Raw genomic sequence first — 18,631 nt, 5'->3', positions numbered from 1 at the left:
CACAAAAAAAAAAAAAAAAAAAAAAAAGGAATGAGTTATCAAGTCACATAGACAGAGATGAACCATAAATTCATATTAAAAAGGTGGGGAGCCAGTCTGAAAAGGATACATATGTATGATTCTTTTTTATTCCCCTACGACAGTCTAGAAAAGATAAAAGTATAAAGGTAGTGAGTAGACCTGGATCTGGGTCGCTGTCTTCCTCTCCACATCAAATTCAGCCTCTTAGGCAGCTTTGACATCACTAGAAATGATCGTGATTTCAGCCGAAGCAACTCTTAACCCCACCACTTCTGTTACTTCCTTCTTGATTACCAGGGGCCGCTTGATACCACAAACATATCCAAGTCTTGGGCTACACCTTCAAGTCTTGTAGGCCTCACCTCCTCCTTGATCCTCTGTCCCAGATCTGTTTTCTCACCACCCCTATTATCCCTGGCAGCCTTTCTGGGCATCTGTTGTGGCTTGTATCTAGGCGTCCCCCTAAAACTTGATGTGGCCATAGGTGGGGCTTTTCAGAGGTGGGTGGATCTGGAATGTGTGTGGGGCCTGGATGAAGGATGTGCGATTACTAAATTCACTGATTGGTTTGGCATAGTTCTGGGTGTACATAATGAGGAGGTCCATCCTGGGTGTGTGTGCTACCTGCCCTAAAGGGGGTGTGGTCTAGATGGAATGTAAGGGACAAAAAGAGGGCTGCTGCTGTCCCTTGCTGCTTGCTGCTTTTGCTGCCTCCTGCCTTCTGCCTTCCATGACATGAACTGTTTTTTCTCCCATGTGATGCCCCAGCCACACCACCTTGCCTTGGAGCCAGCCAATTACGGACTGAAACCTCTACAAACTGTGACCCCAAATAAACCTTTCCTTCTTTAACTTTAGGTGTTCTTCCAGAAACTGCTTTGCCAGCCTGTGTGTGGGAGTGGACCGCCTTCCTATGCTCCCACTCCCAGCCTACCAAGGACAACTGGAGAAGACCACTTTCCCATACGCTCTGGGGAAACTTTCAAAGACATTCTATTTCATCTGGCCACTGCTGTTGCCCAAGAGTCTCTTAACTTTGCACAGCCAGCTCTGTCCCTTACTGTGGAGTGGATTTCTCACAATTTCCTGATCCCCGCTGTACCTTCACCTCCAGTTTCCCTGGTGAAGAGGAGCCATAGGTCTCCTCACACCACACCTGAGATGGCCATCATCTCACCCACCTGAAGATGAGGTCTCAGCCTCTCCCTCCTTCTGTCAGACTTGACTTCATCAGCCAGCCCTCTCTCTCTCCCTCCCTCTCCCTCTCCCTCTCCCTGTCCCTCTCCCTCTCCCTGTCCCTCTCCCTCTCTCTCTCTCTCTCTCTCTCTCTCTCATCTTTAACTTCTTGGACTCACTAGATGGTTCCATCCAAACTATGAACTTCCTCAAGGCTCTGCCCACTTAAAAGAAGAAAACACGACTACTTCCTGGCACTCCTGCTCCTTGCCTTCCACCCTTGGAGCCCTGTTGCAGGGCTCACCCACGCCCGCCCTCTCCATCATCTCCTCCTCCTCGCACCACTGTGTCAGCATGTCCCCGCCAAACTGTCTGGCTGAGGTCACCAGCAGGCCCTGCTGCCAGGCTCCAAGGTCTCTTTCTTGGCCCTGTCTTGGGTGGCTGAAGTTGCAGCACTCCTCACCTTGAAACGGGTTCTAGACACTGCCCTTCCCGAGCGCTCTTCCTGCTCCTGGTTCCCCTTGCTTGGCCTCCTGTACAGCCCCTGCCCAATGCTCGTGAACAAGTGGCAGCAGTCCTCAGGCTCTTGCTTAAACTTTGGCTCTTCCCAGTGACTCCTTCATCTCTTCCAGGATTTTCAGCATTCTTGGGACCCAATCCCCACCTCACGTCTGCACTTAGGCCCCAACCTCTTACTCTGGCCTTAAGAGTTCCAACAATGTTGCTCCTTTTTAAAAAGTTAACATGGATCGTTTCCTATGCACCAAGTACTGGGCCAAGTTCTTTACACCCACAATTCTCATTTAATCTTTAAAGGCCACTTGAGATGCTTCCTGAGGAAAATGAGCTCACAGAGGCCACAAGTCAGCCCAAGACAACACAGCTGATAAACTGTGGATCTAGGACTCAAACCCAGTTCTGTTTGATCCTGAGACCCTTACCGTGTCCCTATACACAATTTAGGGGAGCAATAAAACCCCCAAAGTTAAATGTATGTAAAAAGTACATTTATGTATCTGAGCATAAATTTTCCCATATTTTCTGGGGATAGGTTCATATGTAATGTTGTCGGATTCTCACAAAGACCCATGATCCAAAAGAGACCAGAACTTCTGGGCTATATGGTGAACTCCTCGGAGTGGAGAAACAGGCCTGGTACATAACAGACCTTTTGTGAACCTGGCTGAGGTCTTCCCTTCAGCCATTCTATGAAGAAATCCCAAAGGACTCGGGCCCATGGAGAGGCAGGTGGACTGGCCAGGACACTCACTACTTGGGCTCTGATTTGGCGACAAGTTGCCTCAAATCCCAAGGCAAGCTCCTTCCCATTAGCTGACCTTCGTGTTTTCCTTTTCTTCCTTTGGAACATTTGGAGGCATACCATGTGCTAGACACGATGTTGAAAGTTCTTCATATACCATTTCATTTATTCTTCATAACAGCTGTGCAAGGTGACTGCTGTGATTCTTCTCAGTTACAGACAAGGAAACTGAGGCTCTGAGAGGTAAGTCGCCTGCTTTCTCTTCTCTGGAGGCTGATGAGGAGTTCTGGTCTCACATGTGAAAGGTCTGCTGGGAAGGGGTGCCAATGAGTTCATCTTATGCAAAGCAGCTCCAGTGGCTGACCAGGCTGGCCTCTGACCGGTTTCAAACCAGAGCTACCAGGGCTATGTCCGGGAGCTGCTGGTCTCAGAGTAGCTGACGGGTCAGCAGGAAGCCCATTTCCCAGAGCATTTTGTTTGAGAAAACGGGCCTTCACTTCTGGCTCATTTCACCACTTGGCCTGAGCTGGACACAGTGCAACTGTTCACAGAACAAGCTGCCCTGCCTTTGCCAAGCTGACCTGGCATCTGCGTGCAAAAGAGATTACATCAGAGCCCCAACAGCCCCTCCTCCGGGAGCTCTGTGGCTGGTCAAAGGTGGGGACTGAGTTGGCTCCCAGTTGAATAGTTTTGTTAAGGAAACTATGAATCCCCTGAGAGTTTGTGCACATCTGTTTTTTAAAAAAGACTAAGCCCAGTTGAAAAAACTTTCAAAAGAAAGAGGAAAGAAGCAAAAGGCCTTAGAACTTCTCTTTTCAGAACAGACGGTGTGCAGCCCCTATCCCAGATATATGAAGTCTTTTCTTGTCTCCTACTGTATTACATCAAATAACACTAAAGCCTGCATGAGCCCTGATCTTTAAAAAGCAAACTAGTGCCTCTCTGGGGCTCCCACCACACTTGGGGGGGGGGCTGGAGATGTTGAGCAACAGTGATGCATAGGACTAGCATTTCCGAGAGGGAAGGCCCAGCTGGCCCCAAGGCCCCAAGGGAACATGAGCCCCAGCACCCAGAGGGCCAGCCATGCACATTATGCAACCTCAAGGCCAGTGTCCTCATGTGAAACTGGAATAAAGAAGAAAAACTGCCAATAGCACCATGGGGTTCTGGCTTATGCAAAGGGAATCTTACAGGTTGCTTTCTACCTACAATCATGCTCTGGCAGCTCTAGATGGGAAATCAGAAGCCCTACCCCTCAGGTAGTCTACGTGTTCAGTCATTAGTCAATAAATGGGCACGCAGCTCTTTATACCTGGGGCAAAGTTAGGCCAAGCTAGACCAACTCAGTTTGGAATAGTAAGGGGCTGTGAGTTTGGATTCAAACAAGTTGTTTCATTCATCCCACACTGACTTACTAAGGGTCTGTTATATATATGCCTGACACAGGGCAAGGCTAATGGGGACACAGTGACAAACAAGATGGACATGGTGCTGTTCTCACAGTGCTCTCACCTGGGAAGGAAGGCAGAGACAGACCTCAGGGCTACACAGAATGAGGACGGGTGAGTAAGTACCACACAAAGTAGAAGGTACGATGAAGGACAGATGACTAGGAGACCTCAGACAGGCTGGGGACTCAGGAACAGCTCCCTGAGGAAGTAACACACAGGCTAAGAGTGCTGAACAGCATCAGGAGAAGAGCATCAGGGAAGGAGGGAGCTGGCAGGGCAGATGTGTGCATTAGCACAAGACCGAAGGCCAGGATGCAAATCCTGACGAGAGAGGGGCAGGGGCAAGATCAGGCTCCTGGGTGGGGCAGAGGCTGGATTCCCCAAGCAGGACCTTCCAGAGAGCTGCAAGGTGCTCAGACTTGAGCTGTTGTGGAATCAAAGCCCCTGAGTGATATCAGCATAGCAAAGGTACATTCGTTTCTACCTGCTTTGTGAAAATGGACTGTAATGGTGCCAGAGAGAATGAAGGTGGGCAGTTTAGGAAGAGGGGTTTGGACCTGGGGCCAGGTGCCTCGGACAGAACCCTGGTAGGGCTTGCTACAGCGATGATAGGTTGCCATCTGCACAGGCTCATGCAAGGGCGATGCTTACCTGGTTAAACCTCCGGGTAAAGGCCACGACGTTGGGGGCGAGACTATGTTTCTCCTTCTTACTCCATCCACAGCTGGCTAGTTCCTAGGAAGCACAGAGTCATTTTCAACAGGAATTCTGATCAGGATGAAAAATACACCATGGCATCTTATTAGTAGATAACCATGGAGGCGGGGCAGGGCTGACGTCACATCTTCACCCGGTGGGAGAGGAGGGCTGGGTCTGAGGTGGCTGTACATGCAGGGACCATTAGAGATAAGGAGGAATACTTTTCCCCATAACTCTGGCCACATTTCCCAAGATTTCTTTGTCTAAGAAATCCTAGCACATCCCCTCTGCCAGCTTCTCTGGGACTAAACGTCCTTTCTTACCATGTGAATTATCTGAGAGGGCATAAATATTTTAACCAGCATCCGGGCTTATGTGGTCATAGATGCGACTCCAGGGCTCCAGGCTAACAAAATTAAAATCTAGTTGAGGAATCTCAGATTTCATCGGACATGTGACACCATCCTCCATCCTGGAGTCAGGCAAAGTTTTAGTCTAAGCTACTCCAACAAGAGAAGCTTCTGGGATGCCCTAGGATTCCTTTCACATCTCTCCTATTGCCAAAAGGGGGCAGGAGGGAAGGTTCCTATTAGTGTCTTGTTCAGAGGCCTTGTCTCTGCCTTTTTCAACAGCCTTATCATCCTAATTGGAAGAATCAAATTACCTAGGCTTTACGTCTCAGTAAGGCTTGTTCCTATCTAGGGATGATGGGAACACCTTATTACAACGGGGCTTATCTAGGGATATATAAAAGCACCAAGACAAAGCCTTTATCTGAAGGCCCAGCATTCCTAGCCTGTACCTTGGTGAACCCTGACAAAGAATGGAGAAAATATAGTTAATGCTAAAGTTCTTTACCCTGAGTTCAAAGACCTCTTATTAATTCATATCAGCCCTTGATATTATTAGTGTCCTTTTTTGCCACACACCTGGAACTTCTAAAGATCTTTGGTGAGAGATGCCCACAGCAGGAACAGAAACAAATTAGGGAAGTCAAGGTGTGCAGTGGGAATAGCCAAAGACAAAACTTGCTGGCTGGGAAATCATGTCTGGTGTGCTGTGCTGGTCAAATGTATCTCAACACCCAGCAAAGAGCCCCACACAGGTGTGTGTGGGACCCTGGCTGAGCGTAATGGGCAGCTCTGGTTACAAATGCACAGCCTAGAGGCGGGACAGCATGGGAACCAGCCAAGGCCTAAGACCTCCTGGCTGCCTCCCATTTGTAAAGAGCATCACTGTCCTCAGTCACAGCCATGAGACAATACAAGTCCTTTACACCCTTCAACTAAGAGCAGTAACGGTGACTAACTAATGCCCCCATTTAGTGAGCATCCCCTCTATGCAAGCACTAGGCCAAGCACTTCACATGTGTTATCTCGTGTGATTCTCACATTGAATTTTAACAAACGAGACGAAGGCTCAGTGTTCATCTTCTTGAGTGAAGGCTATGACTCCACTTCTCAAAATCAAACATGAATCTCGTGGTGATGTAGCATTCACCTCTGTTCACTATGATTCTCCATGTTGAGAAAATGAGCATTTGTGCTTCATTTCAAATGTATATTTGACCTGACTCACTGGCGTGTATTTCCTCCCCCGACCTCATTAAAACATACTCGAGCTGGATGTGGTGGCACGTGCCTGTAATCCCAGCACTCCGGGAGGCTGAGACAGGAGACTGAAAGTTCAAGTTCAGCCTGGGAAACTGTGCAATTTAATGAGACTTTGTCCTAAAATAAAAAATTAAAAGAGTCGCTGGTATAGCTCAGTGTGAAGGCCCTAGGTTCAATCCCCAGTGCCACACACACACACACACACACACATACACGTGCAAATCAGATTTGAATCATTCTGCAAGTGTATATTATTGCCCCTTTAAAATCTGTCTGTCAGGACAGACAGACAGTCAGTCCTCTTCCCCTGAGGATCCCAAACCAGTGCTGGGATATCTGGGTTACAATAAATATAAAGCCCAGCTCGTTACACTGATGTTCAGGACTGGGGTGTGGTTGTTGCCCGATTTTTCTCTTCGTAGTTAGTCCCTCTGTGTGTTTTTCCTGGATTAAAAAAGAATAAACAGCAGAAGTCTTGTGTGCGCTCAAGAGTCTGTGGTCATATTTCCACACCGTGACAACTTAGGAAGACACCTGGAGAAGAACTGTGCACCTACAGTTAGACCTGTGTCAGATCTTGGCTGTTCATGCTCAGCTGCATAACCCTTGTCTTCTCAGAACTCTAGGCTCTCATCTGAGAGAGCCTGGCAGGGGTAGGCACTTGGTAAAGACTGTCTTCCCTTCCTAAAGGACACTGCTGTGAAGCAGCAAAAGAAGCGTTCAGCTTAAGCTCCAACCACTAATACCCTATTCCTTTTCTGACCCCACTCTCCCACTGCTGTCTTGAATTACTGACGAAATCTATTATTTCCATTTCATTTTGTTGATGTCGTATGGGTAAGGGCCAAAGCAGGGACTTTGTCCATCTGCCTGTCTTATTTGGTCTGAACACTTCAAAGACCCTGATTTCAAACTCTGCAGCTCTGGGGATTTGACAGTTCCTTAAGGAGACTTGTACACCAGAAGACAGATAACATTAAAATTAAATCCCCAGCACTGTGAAACATTATGTCTGGGAGGTGCTTTGATGCAATGAAAGGCATAAAGGCCGAAGCCCAGTTGGATCCCAGCCCCATCACTAGTTTCCTGGGCATCACTTTCATCTCTGATGACAATGAGAGTGCTACAAGCAGCCCAGAGGACTGCAGTGGGGACTGCAGGAGGAAGAGCCCGGCAAAGATGGTGGCACCCAGACAGAGCCCGTCTGACACAGCGCTCCAACAGCATCTGTTCAGCCAGCGAGGTCTGAATACTCCTCTGTGGTGATACTTCCCAACTTGGTGCAGAAAGATTTATCAAGATGTCAGAAGAAATCAGACCATTCTATCCTCACTAAACTGAGTTCTAGGCCCAACCTCTCTGGCACCATTTTTCTCCCGTGTTTGGCTTTACAGAATTACAAAAGAGTCCATCTGTGTGAAGTGGCTTTGGAAAATATGAATTAATAAAACAAAACTCTTCCAGTCACTAATGCCTAAAAAGGTTCATGCTACAAACTGATGTGACTGCAGTTAAGTTACGATGGACCAGAGGAGACAAGGCTGGCCCCTGGTAAGAGACGGGTGATCTGGGCAGAGGCCAGGAAGGCCTGGGTCCTGCGCATCCTGGGTGAGCCCCAGCAGCCCTGGCTGTATGTATCCCCTCGCCAGGGCGCAGGCCTGCAGCTCACGGGCTGGCCTTGGTTCCAAGCTCTGGGCTGAGGGCACAGTGATGTGAAAGGAGGCGGGGCACGCGCACAGTCCTCTGCCACTGTCTTCATGGAGATATCCCCAGTGTTCATCGGGGCAGACAAGAGAAAACTTCCTGCACTAAGCTTTCCATTTCCCCTGGTTCCCCTGTGCCCCTCTGGCTTCCCTCCCTAGGACCCACTGTCTCACTGGTGTATCCCCCAGAGCCCTTGCCTGTGTCTTCAACCTCTCCCTCCCAGCCTCCCCTTCCTGCTAGTGTTTCAGGACACACAAGCCTCTCCCGTGAATAATAACGTTAACAGAAAGCAATGCCTTTCCCGGGAGCCCCTCGCATCTGCCTTCTCTACAAGATGCCCGCCTGAAACTTTTCTCTTCCTGGCTGTGACACCACAGCCCTGCCCAGGCCCCCAGGGCCTCTTTGCCATATCTGCCATCCGGTCCTTAGCTTTGCACTCTGCCTTTTTCTGCTTGTCTTCTTACCCCAGGTCCCTCAGCCTCAGTCCTGATTTCTAGCTGCTCTTTGCTTTTCTGACAGATGCGTCCAAGCCCCATCTGGGTCTGTCTAGGCTTGCCTTCTACATCCTTGTGTCTGTATTTACTTCACAGACATGCCAAGCCTTCAGCTGTGTGTTTCTGTGGCACCTACATTCCAGTCCTTAGCCCCAGAGCAGGATGCCCAGCTACCTCCTGGCCACATCCCCTTGGTACACTTTAGTGACCTCAAAATCAGTAGGTCCAGACTAAAAGGGTAGCTACGAAGCTACCTTAAATACAAACTCAGAGCTGGGTGAGAGGATGCACATCTATAATCCCAGCTACTCGGGAAGCTGAGGCAGAAGGATCACAAGTTTAAGACGAGCCTGGGCAACTCAGAGAGACCCTATCCCCCGCAAAAAGGAAATGTGGTAGAGAGAAACTGGGAATGTAAAGCACAGTGCTCCCTGGGTTCAATCCCCAGCACTGCACAAACAAAACAAAAACTGTGATGCTGTGCAATTCACTTAGAAATTCACTCTGACAAAGTTGAGTGTTTATGAAATACTGTGTATGGCAAAGTCTCTAATTGGCACAAAAACAGCTTCAGCTTAACCCCCACCTGAGTACATTCCTGGGTGTCAGCAAAAATCAACACTGGCTTTAGCTCATCCTGAAAGTCTGTCCAGGCCCCAGCCAGAAGGCTCACCACACCAGCCGTCAGCTTTGTGATAGGGATGTGGGAGTCAGAGGCCTTGATGCCGCCCAAGAAAGGCCTGAGCCTGACCATGTCCGGAGCCGTGAGATAATCCCTGGAACAGGCAGCCTGGGGAGTGGTGACAGGTCCTCCCTGAAGACCCCACAGCATCTAGGCCGCCAGGCCAGAGGAAGCTGGGGCTCACCTGTGGCCCCCTCCTGCATGTGTGCCTAATTCTGACAGGAGCCTTCTCCAGATCGCATTTGTTGGACATGTCCGCATGGAAACCGTATCACTTTGAGCAAGAGTCACTGAATCAGACCCCAGGACCACCCATGGGCTGGCACCAGCCAACAGCACACATCAACACTGTGTACCACACAACCTTCCCCCCGACATACTCTGGCAGGGGAATAAACAAAAACAAAGAAACAAAGAAATCCAAAAGAACTGCTAGATCTGCTTATGACCAATCTTCACAACTGGTGGGGTGATGACACAAGTATCGCGGGAGTCCCAGGTGAGCACTGAGGCAGTGGGGGACAGGATCTGGGGAGGGGTCTGCCTGAGGAGTAAGGCGTCTCAGGCCCAGGGCTGGCCCATCCTTCAGGGGTGCCCAGGCCTTGAGGACCACAAGGAAGACAGCATAGCACCACTGCTGTGAGAGCAAGGGCTCCTGGGGAGAGGAGGGACAGCTCCCTGGGAGCTCCCACTGGTGGCCTGGCAGAGGGCTGGCTCTGGCCTCAGATGTGAGTACTGAGAGCACAAGGGTCACCCGGAGAGACACCAGAGCACATGGTAGCTGACATGTCAAGAGACCTGGGCTGCCATCCTGGCTATGTGACCAGGGGCAAGTCACAAACTCTCTGTGACTGACTGCTCATCAGAGAAGCAACCCCTCAGCTGGATATTTAGCTCAGTGGTGCAGTGCCTGCCTCGTAAGCTCAAGGTCCTGAGTTCAATCCCTGGTGCCAAAAATAAATCATCTTTTAAAAAGCCACTCCTTCTAGGGTAATTATAAGGATTAGATGAGCTGACATTTGCAAAGTGCTCAGAACAATGGCTGATGCCCTGAAAACACTTTCACTGTGTATTTTAAATTAATAAAATCCTGCTCATGGCAAAGAACAGCTCTGAACAGGTAGAGCAGGCCCTGAAAATCCAGGCCAGGACAGCTTGGAGTCGAGCCTGAGGGCAGCTCAGGAGAGGAGTCCTAGGCACCAGGCTGACCAAGCCTGTGAGGAAGGCCCAGGCCAGCCAGAGGAAAGCACCTGCAAGATTTATAGAGCACCTACTGCATGTCAGAAACTGCTAAGCGCTTCACGTGTATCTTCTCATTTCATCCTTACAAAACCCTTTAACCTCCACCTTCCAAACAGAAAAAGAACTAATTAGCAGGTGAATCGATGAGCCAGACCACACAAGCCGCTGATGGGAGAGGCACAGGAGCCCACGCTCACTCAAGCCAGGACAGAGCTGCAGGCCTCTGCTGGGCCTCAGCAGGTACCAGCCGAGAGGAGAGCCAGGTGACACGAGAGAGCAGAACAGGGCAGTGGCTGGGTAGGGGCTTCTGAGGGCCCCTGGCTGAGTCAGGGCTGGCCCAGGAATGGGGCTGCTGAGGACAGGATGGGGCATGGTGCCTCTGGCTATACGGGCGTGTGTCAAAGACACAGGGGCAACGGCAGTTAGAGCTAAAATTCCCACAGAGTAGCCCTGAAGTTATCCCAGGATGTACAAAGTATTCACTGCGTGATAAATGGCCTGCAGGCTCTGGGCACAGAGCACATGATTTTTCTACATCATTCCCTACCCAACCCAGAAGCAACGCAACAACACAGAATTAACTGCCATTGGATGGACAAGGCGCTGAGGCTCAGACACTCACTTGTCTAAGAATAAGGAGATTACAGGACTCCATTCTGATATCCCTAGAATAAAGCTCCCCCTTGCTTGAATTTGGAGGTGTGCACCCTGTAAGCCTGTCCCCAACCGGGCCTGCAGCGTGGGCATATTGCTGTGTCCCGCCCCAGCCACTCAGGAGAAAGGCCAGGGGAGAAGAACTGGAACAACCAAAAGCCACCAAAAATATGAGTTAAACTAGCACAATGAAAGAAACATAAAGAATTGCTACAGTCCAATAATGAGGAAACAGCCCAATCTTTTGATAAACTAGACAAAAGTTTGTTCAGCCATTTACCAAAGAGGATGCATGTTTGATGAATATACACACGAAACGATGACAGATGCAAGTGAAACTACAACAGGACATCACGCCACACCTGTTACAACGATCAAGGAAAGTCCACACAATGAACTTAACCTGTGTAGATGAGGGTACAGAGCAGCTGAGCTCCCATCCCTTACTGCTAGGCGTGCGAATCTGTACAGTCATTTGGGAGCGCAGTGTGGCAGTTTCTTATAAAGGTAAGCAAATGCTTACCATGGGACCTAGTTATCCCCTGGTAGGTTTTTGCCCAGTGCAACCTAGGAATTGCACAAAATCTATATGTGCGTATTTATGGCAGCTTCGTTTTCTGTCTCCCCAACATTGGAAACAACCAGATCTCCATCCATTGGGGAAAGAATAAACGAACCACAGTAGTCAAATCCTACAAACAATAACAAAAGGTATGAAGTCACCATGTACAAGCTTTATGCTGAGTGAAACCAGACGCAAAAGTATTCTATATTTCATTTCTATGACATTCTATAACAGACAAAAACTACAGGGATAGAAGTTAGATCGCTGCCTGCCAGGGACAGGAAGAGGAGACAAACAGACTATAAAGGGGAAGAGGGGAATCTGGGGGAGACAGACAAGTTCTCATCTTCACTGTGGTGGCTGAAGGAGAGCATACATTTTTCGAAACTCACTGAACTATTCATTAGAAGAGTGATTTCTGCTGGCTTAGTGAAACCTCAATAAATAAGACTTTAAAAAGCAGAGTCCAACCACAGAGAACTGTGGAGGGCGGTGCCACAATGAGAGCCGTCAAGATGATGAAAGAACAACCAGCTCAGTGTGCAGCAGGACAGAGGGTTCCTGGAGGGAAGGTTCTGGGGAAAAACAAGAGCACAAGACTATGACAGAGGTGAGATTCTAACCCAAAGTGTGGAAGAGTGTGAGAGCTTTTATAGTAGAGAAAAGGTTATCATAATCTCCGAGACTGACAAGAAAGGATCTGCTGTTCATATATAATTATTATGTACTGCACATTTCTTTATGCTCAAATAATATACATTTAACATACAGTTAAACATTACCTATCTTGCTATTTGTGTACTTTTGTGTGTTGCATTCACAGGCATCCCAGTATTAAGCAACTGACGGAATGAAAGCAAAGAAGACCGAGAAGTCCGCCTCCCGAACGGCCCAGGGTGGTTGGAGAACGAAACACAACCTGGCACACTACTCAGCTCAACACTGAGTCAAAGTTCCGTAGCCATCGCGATGGTGAGTTCCTGCCACTGGTTGATTTTTCACTCTTGGGGTCCACCTAAGAGAGACGTGGCTGTTACGCACAATGTCCAAGTGTGAAGTTCACTGATTTGGGAATAGAAAGTACAGCTGATTGCAGGTGGCGGGTGGACTGGGAAGGAAAAAGCACAGGCATCATGCAGTCAAGACAGTCTGTGCAAAGCTGATGAAACAGTGTAACCAATAAAAGCCCCAAAGTAACAAGAAGAAAAATCAGTTTGAAGGGTTCACCTCTGGGGAGAGATAGGCCAGAGCAAGGGATCAAGGTTTGTTTTCATATGCTCTTTTATTTGGTTACCATGTTACTTTGAAAAAAATTTAGTAGGTGACATATTACACATTGGAGATCTAAAATTAAGTTTGAACAGTTGGCTTTGTATAAAAATATACAAAGTTGTTCTAACGTCACAACCTGCTGTAGCCTGTCATGTCAACATTTATAAAGAAGAGGCAGGGCCGGGGATTTAGTTCAGTGGTTCTGCCTCCTCCCTTGCAAGCACAAGGACCCGAGTTTGATCCCTGGTACCAAAAAAACAAAAACAAAAATGAACAATCGCAAGCACTGGGGGAAAAAATGATATCAAGAACAGCCAGTTTCCATGTGATCACACCTTTTGATTTTGAAGAATATGTGAGAATCATAGCCATCTGGCCCATGAGGAAATACACATGTCCAACAGCGAAAGCCAACGGAGAAGGCTGGGGCAAGGGCACACAGGGCCGGCCCTCTGCGGTGCACGCAGAGAGGGGCTGGCTGCAGGGTTGGGGAAGCCTTGAGTGAGCGTCAGGTGTCATGGGGCAGGAGAGCAACTGTCCAGCGCGTCCCTGAACGCTTCCTGGAGCAAAACCAGCTGCTGTGAAACACAGAAGGAAAGGGAAAAAGAAGGAGGGAGAGGAAAAAGGAAAAAGAGGAAGGATGGAGGAAAAAAGGGGAGGGGAGATCGAGGACGCTGCACTTTCCTGTCTCATTTCCCAAAGGTGACCACCCGAAGGACAGCTGCTAGACACACATCTGTACGCGGCTGTCAGTGGGGTAAGGCATCCTCAGCGCTTTCCTGAATGAGGAAGGTGGAAGAAGGGAAGGAGTGAGAAAGGAAGGTAAGGGAGAAAGGAAGAGAAAGGAGAGGAAAGGGCAGCAGTAACTGACGGTTCTACGTTCACTTATTTTCCAACGTTAAAGTTGGTCTTAGGAAATAGAGCCAAATACACAACAAACACATTCTCACTTTCATTCTACAGGCAGGGAGACAGAAAAGAAATCTGTAGTAAGGCAGAAGATGAGAAATTATTTAAAATAAAACATTAATCAGAAAACAAAGAAAGAAAAACCATTAATCAGGATGGAGGAAGGCTTTTGCAGGGGTTGTTTCAAGGTGCCTATCTGGTAAACTGGAGAGGCGTGGAGATGCGGAAGAGGTGAGAGGTACAGCGGGCAGGTGCCTGGCAGAAGAAAGTCCCAGGCGGCAGGAATGCAGGTGTGAGGGCGCAGGGCAGGGATACTAAGCCACAGTTGGGAAGAGCAAGGTGGCCCATGGGGCCCGGAGCATGGGTAGTTGGTAGGGTGGAAGAATTGGGTTGTGAAGCCAGAGATGAATTTGTGTGTCGGGGTTGGTTGGTTTGCTGAGCAACATGGTAAGATGATAGAAGAATGAACAGAGGGAGCTCCTCACAGGCTTGTGTGAGAGTCAGGCAGGTTTTAGCACCCCAATAACACAGGCAAGAGTAGCAGAGTAGGACCAAATCTGCAAGCACTCACCCCTGGAAGGAGGTCCAGAATGGTACCTGCGCGGTGTACTCCCACGTTCTCATGTGACAGAATTCTTTAGTAATTTGAAAGAAACACCTGCTGGCAGCTGTGAGTGTGGAAAAGGGCAGGAGGCGGGGACCAGGGAGAAACGGACATGATGGCCTCCCTGGGGCCTCGGAGCCCTCCCCAGACAAACCACATGGCGAGAAGAACCAGCAGGGACAAAGTCAGGGTGTGCGCGTGGGCAGGGAGGGTCACTGAATGAGCAGAAGCAGTCGTCTTTCTTGGCTTTCAGGTCTGTTCATTTCTATAGAATAACAAGTAATTTGCAACCACTACTGTTTCATCAAATCCTTAAACTACCGTCTGCTTAGAAAACATGTACTAGATTTAGGGTCATGAAGATGATGCAAATTTCCCAAAACATCTCCTTTCCAACTCCTACTCCTATGTAGCTCTGCACAATTAGAACCAGCTGTTGAAGCAGGGCAGCAGCCAAGAGCAACGCTGTGAACAGTCCCATCCATGTGACAGAGAAAGGGCCCCAATTAACAGAATGGAGAGCAGCTGCCAGCAGCTCAGCTCGACAAGACTATCAGGCCGGATGCAAGACCCACAGGGCCACACGTCCATTCTCTACCCTCCACTGGGGACGTGTTCAGTTCCCTTTTCCCCATTCTTGTGCAACATCTTTCCCCAAATACATTGTTCAGACGCTGCCTTTTGAGAAAAGAGTTTGGTTTTTGATTAAGGACCTCGTTCATCAGAGAAAACCTGAATAACACAGAAAATCCAATAAAGAAAATTTAGCTTAACATTAGCCTAAGCCGAAGGAAAACTAAAGTTTACATTTTGATCTGTACTAAGAACAATAACTAATATCCACAGAGAACTCACTATGTGTTGGGCACACCACCAGTCATCTTACTTTTGTCCATCACTCACTGGATTCTCGCACCAGCCCTATGAGACAGGTACTATTACTGCCCCGTTTTACAGGTGAAGAAATAGAAACTTAGTTGAAGACGTTTAGCAATTATGTCCAAATCCCCATATGTGGCCAATGTGAGAACCAGGATTAAACCCAAGTGTGCTGGTCTCTGGAGCTCGGACCCTCAGACACTGAGCACCCCTTCTACAGGGGTGGGGCTTGCACACATGTACATACACGTGCAAACATACCTGCTGTCTCCCAACTGAGCTCCTACTGCACCTGTGGTCTTAACGATCTGCTTTTGTCCCTATTACAAACGTTGTCTCACTCTGCTCCATCCCTTCTTTTCAGAATTCCTGATGCTCACATGACATCTCCTAGAAAATATTCATCACATGCCTCTCCTTTTACCTTTCCTCTGAGTTTTAAGAGGAAATTTTAGCTTGTCTCTTAATTCACTACTGTGGGTTTTTGCAGTATCTCATTTGCTGATCATTGTTCCCACTGCAAGTTAAACCTGGCAATCATGTTTCTCAGCACTAGTGGATCTTTCCTAATCTTGATATTCACATCCTCTAGGCACATTCTAAACACTGTGGGAAACACAAAATGAGATTTCTGGAAGCACTTATTCCTGAGGAAGATGCAAGCTCTGATGGAGTCTCCACTGCTTTCTACTAACTGAAACTTTTCTGTGTTGACGAGAGAGCTAAAAGAAAAATGCTACATAGGAAATGGAAAGATTGAAGTTCATGGTTTCGGGGCCACATGACTTTACCAGGGAGTTCTATGAGCCTTCTAAAGAACACATAACTCTTACGTTCATCTATTCCAGAGCACAAAAATTTATGGAAAGAATCCCCAAGCCTAACAAGTGTGTCTAAGAAAATACAAGAACCAGCTAATATTAATAATCAAAGAAGTATCTTGCTAATTCAGAAGAGAAAAAGTGATCTATCTGATCCTTTCAGTGGACACTGAAAAGTAGTAGGTGAAATGTCATGTGCATTGGAGATTTTCAAAAGGAAAAGAGAACTTCCTAGAAGCTTAGTGATATCTACTTCAAGACAACAACAGTTCATCACTACATGACTGAGAGACACCCTGTGGGACCCAAATTAAACTAGAAACTGCAGGGAACAGTCTGCTCTGACACGGACTGCAGGAAGGAAGTTGGGCCACTGCAAGCAGGAGCTTTCTCCAAGCGTCTTGGGGGAGCATGGAGGGGCCAAGCTAGACGTCAGGAAGGGGTAGGGTTTCCTGGGCACCCTGGGGATGACATGGTGAGGCCACCTGGGGGAAGTGGCACCTGGAGACAGACAGCCAGGGCAAACTCAGAAGGAGAACAGAGAGACACGGAAGAGAGAAGACAAGGAAGAGGAAAAAAGGGCAGACGCGTCGGGGGGATATTTTAAATTTTATGGGGAGAGGACTGAGGTTCACAGAGATTAATTTCATTTATGCAAGATCATGGGAGTAGTAAATGGCAGCTAGGAGAGCCTGATCTTTCAGTACAAAGGGGTCCCAGATGGAGACTAAGGGACAAGGTGCCATAACCAGACAAGGGGCCAGGGACAAGGGGCTTGGAAAAGATCAGGGAGTGTAGAAAATGATATGCCTACAGGTGGTGGGGGCTTGAGGCTGTCCTGGCCTAAGCCCACCTCATCCCTCCCTGCAGTGTTAGGTGAAGCCAACTACGGGAGGAGACAGAGGATGAGTCTCCATCTGGCAAGATCATAATTTCATTCAGCACCTCACACCGAAAGGGCCTTCTCCCCACCCTAGGAACGTGCTTCTGAATCACAAGCAGCTTGAAGTCCCTGGATAGAATGAGATCTCTGAAAACAGTGCCAGACTTTTGATAAATTCCAGCAATGGCTGTACAGTGGAACATCTTACAGAGGCACTGGGCAGTTCTGACACTCATACTGTCTGATGATGACCACAGATGGCTGGTGTGTGAGGAGAACAGGAGGAACAGCTCTTTCAGAAATGTTATTTCCTCTCCTGGAAGGCTAAAAGAAATGGCCAGCTTTTCCAATGTCTGATCTACACAGGGATACTCACTTAAAAGGGTGCCGAAAAGTTTCAGACCCTGGAGCCTCCAGTCTTCCATGGTGTGAAGCTACTTTGTGTAGGGCAGGGAGTGAGACTGTGTCTTCATTCCCAGCCTCAGGCCCAGCCTGCTCCATTCACCCTCTCGGCTCCCCTCTGATCAGTAATATCCAGCCTGTCTGCGTGGCTCTGGGAACTGGCAGGGGTGAGTGGAGGGGTTTTGCCTTCCAGTGAGGACAACAGGCATCGATTACAAACATGTTAAGTGCACGGGACCAGTTTGGAGCATGGAGACCATAACAGGGCCAGCTTAGCAGAGTTGGGGTGGAGGAGGAAGAGCAGGCAAGCTAGGCAGAGATCAGCAGTCATACGAGCCTGGAGGAGGATTCAAGGCCCCGGGAGGAGGCCAGGGTAGATGAAGCGGAGCAGCATGTGGGGAGGGCCAGAAGGAAAGCTAGGAGGAAAGGACAAGCCAGCTCTCACGTGGCCTGCACACCCATCTTAGAGACTTGGGACTAAGCCCAAGGGCTCTGAGAAAACCACTGGAAATTTGGAACAGGCTCAGTGATGCGGATAGACTAAAACCACCAGGGTGGTGGGTGGTGGGAGGGGCAGGCAATGAAGTAGGAGAGGAAGATGTGGGTACAGAGATGCCTGCCGAAGTGGAAGGGAGGCAAGAGGGTCGCGTGCGCTAAGATGTTGCCCCGGGACACGGAGAGGCATAGGGAGGTGCACAGGGTAGGGGACTGACTAGGAGCAGATAATGCGGGAGAGAAGTCACCGGTGACGGACACCATGTTTCTGGAGTGGGAGGGTGGTGAGCATGCCACGGCAGGGCCGGGAGCACAGAGGGATTCTGGGAAAGCATGGTAGGTTTGCCCTGGGCCACGCTGGGCTGTGGGCCCTCAGGTCTTGGCTGCCTGTCCAGCTTCTTGAAGGAAGCACCTCTCCCAGTGAACCACTGGCTCCTTCACGGCGCCACTGCTCATGTCCCCACCATCTAAGGTACCAGGCGCAGCACTCGAGGTTTCCTCAGCAGACGCACCCTACATCCCGGTCTTGTCTTCCACAGTGCCCTTCACATTTCCTTTGCTCTGCCTGAATTTACCTGCTCACTGGTCCCTGCACGAGGCCATTTTCCTCCCCCCGGCCCTACCTGTGTTCAAGCTTCTTCCTTTCCTGTCTGGTATCCCAATTATACCAATTCTCTAGGCTACAAACAAATGGTAGCCCCTCCAGGAGGCCCCAGCTAGAGGTACCGGCTTCCAGCCTCCTTTAGCATGGCTCTTGTAACCATTTAAGGAAATAAATGTCTTACCTTTCCTACTAGACCAGGG

The 18,631-nt window shown here is 48.9% G+C and overlaps 1 protein-coding gene across 14 annotated transcripts in view; it reads right to left on the bottom strand.

The window, feature by feature from the left end:
• Ralgps1 (Ral GEF with PH domain and SH3 binding motif 1) overlaps nucleotides 1–18,631 on the bottom strand; it is a 250,289-nt gene that overhangs the window by 152,623 nt on the left and 79,035 nt on the right. For all 14 annotated transcript variants that reach the window (XM_033759014.1, XM_033759017.1, XM_033759016.1 and 11 more), the window contains one exon: nucleotides 4,561–4,644. In XM_033759014.1, the coding sequence (XP_033614905.1) occupies nucleotides 4,561–4,644 (84 nt within the window). The remainder of the gene's footprint in view (nucleotides 1–4,560; nucleotides 4,645–18,631) is intronic.

This window comes from Fukomys damarensis, unplaced genomic scaffold (genome assembly GCF_012274545.1).
Source record: "Fukomys damarensis isolate Sample0158 unplaced genomic scaffold, DMR_v1.0_HiC HiC_scaffold_36, whole genome shotgun sequence".
Taxonomy (NCBI): domain Eukaryota; kingdom Metazoa; phylum Chordata; class Mammalia; order Rodentia; family Bathyergidae; genus Fukomys; species Fukomys damarensis.
Note: the sequence above shows the minus strand (reverse complement) of the source record. Positions and strands in the feature narration are given on the sequence as shown.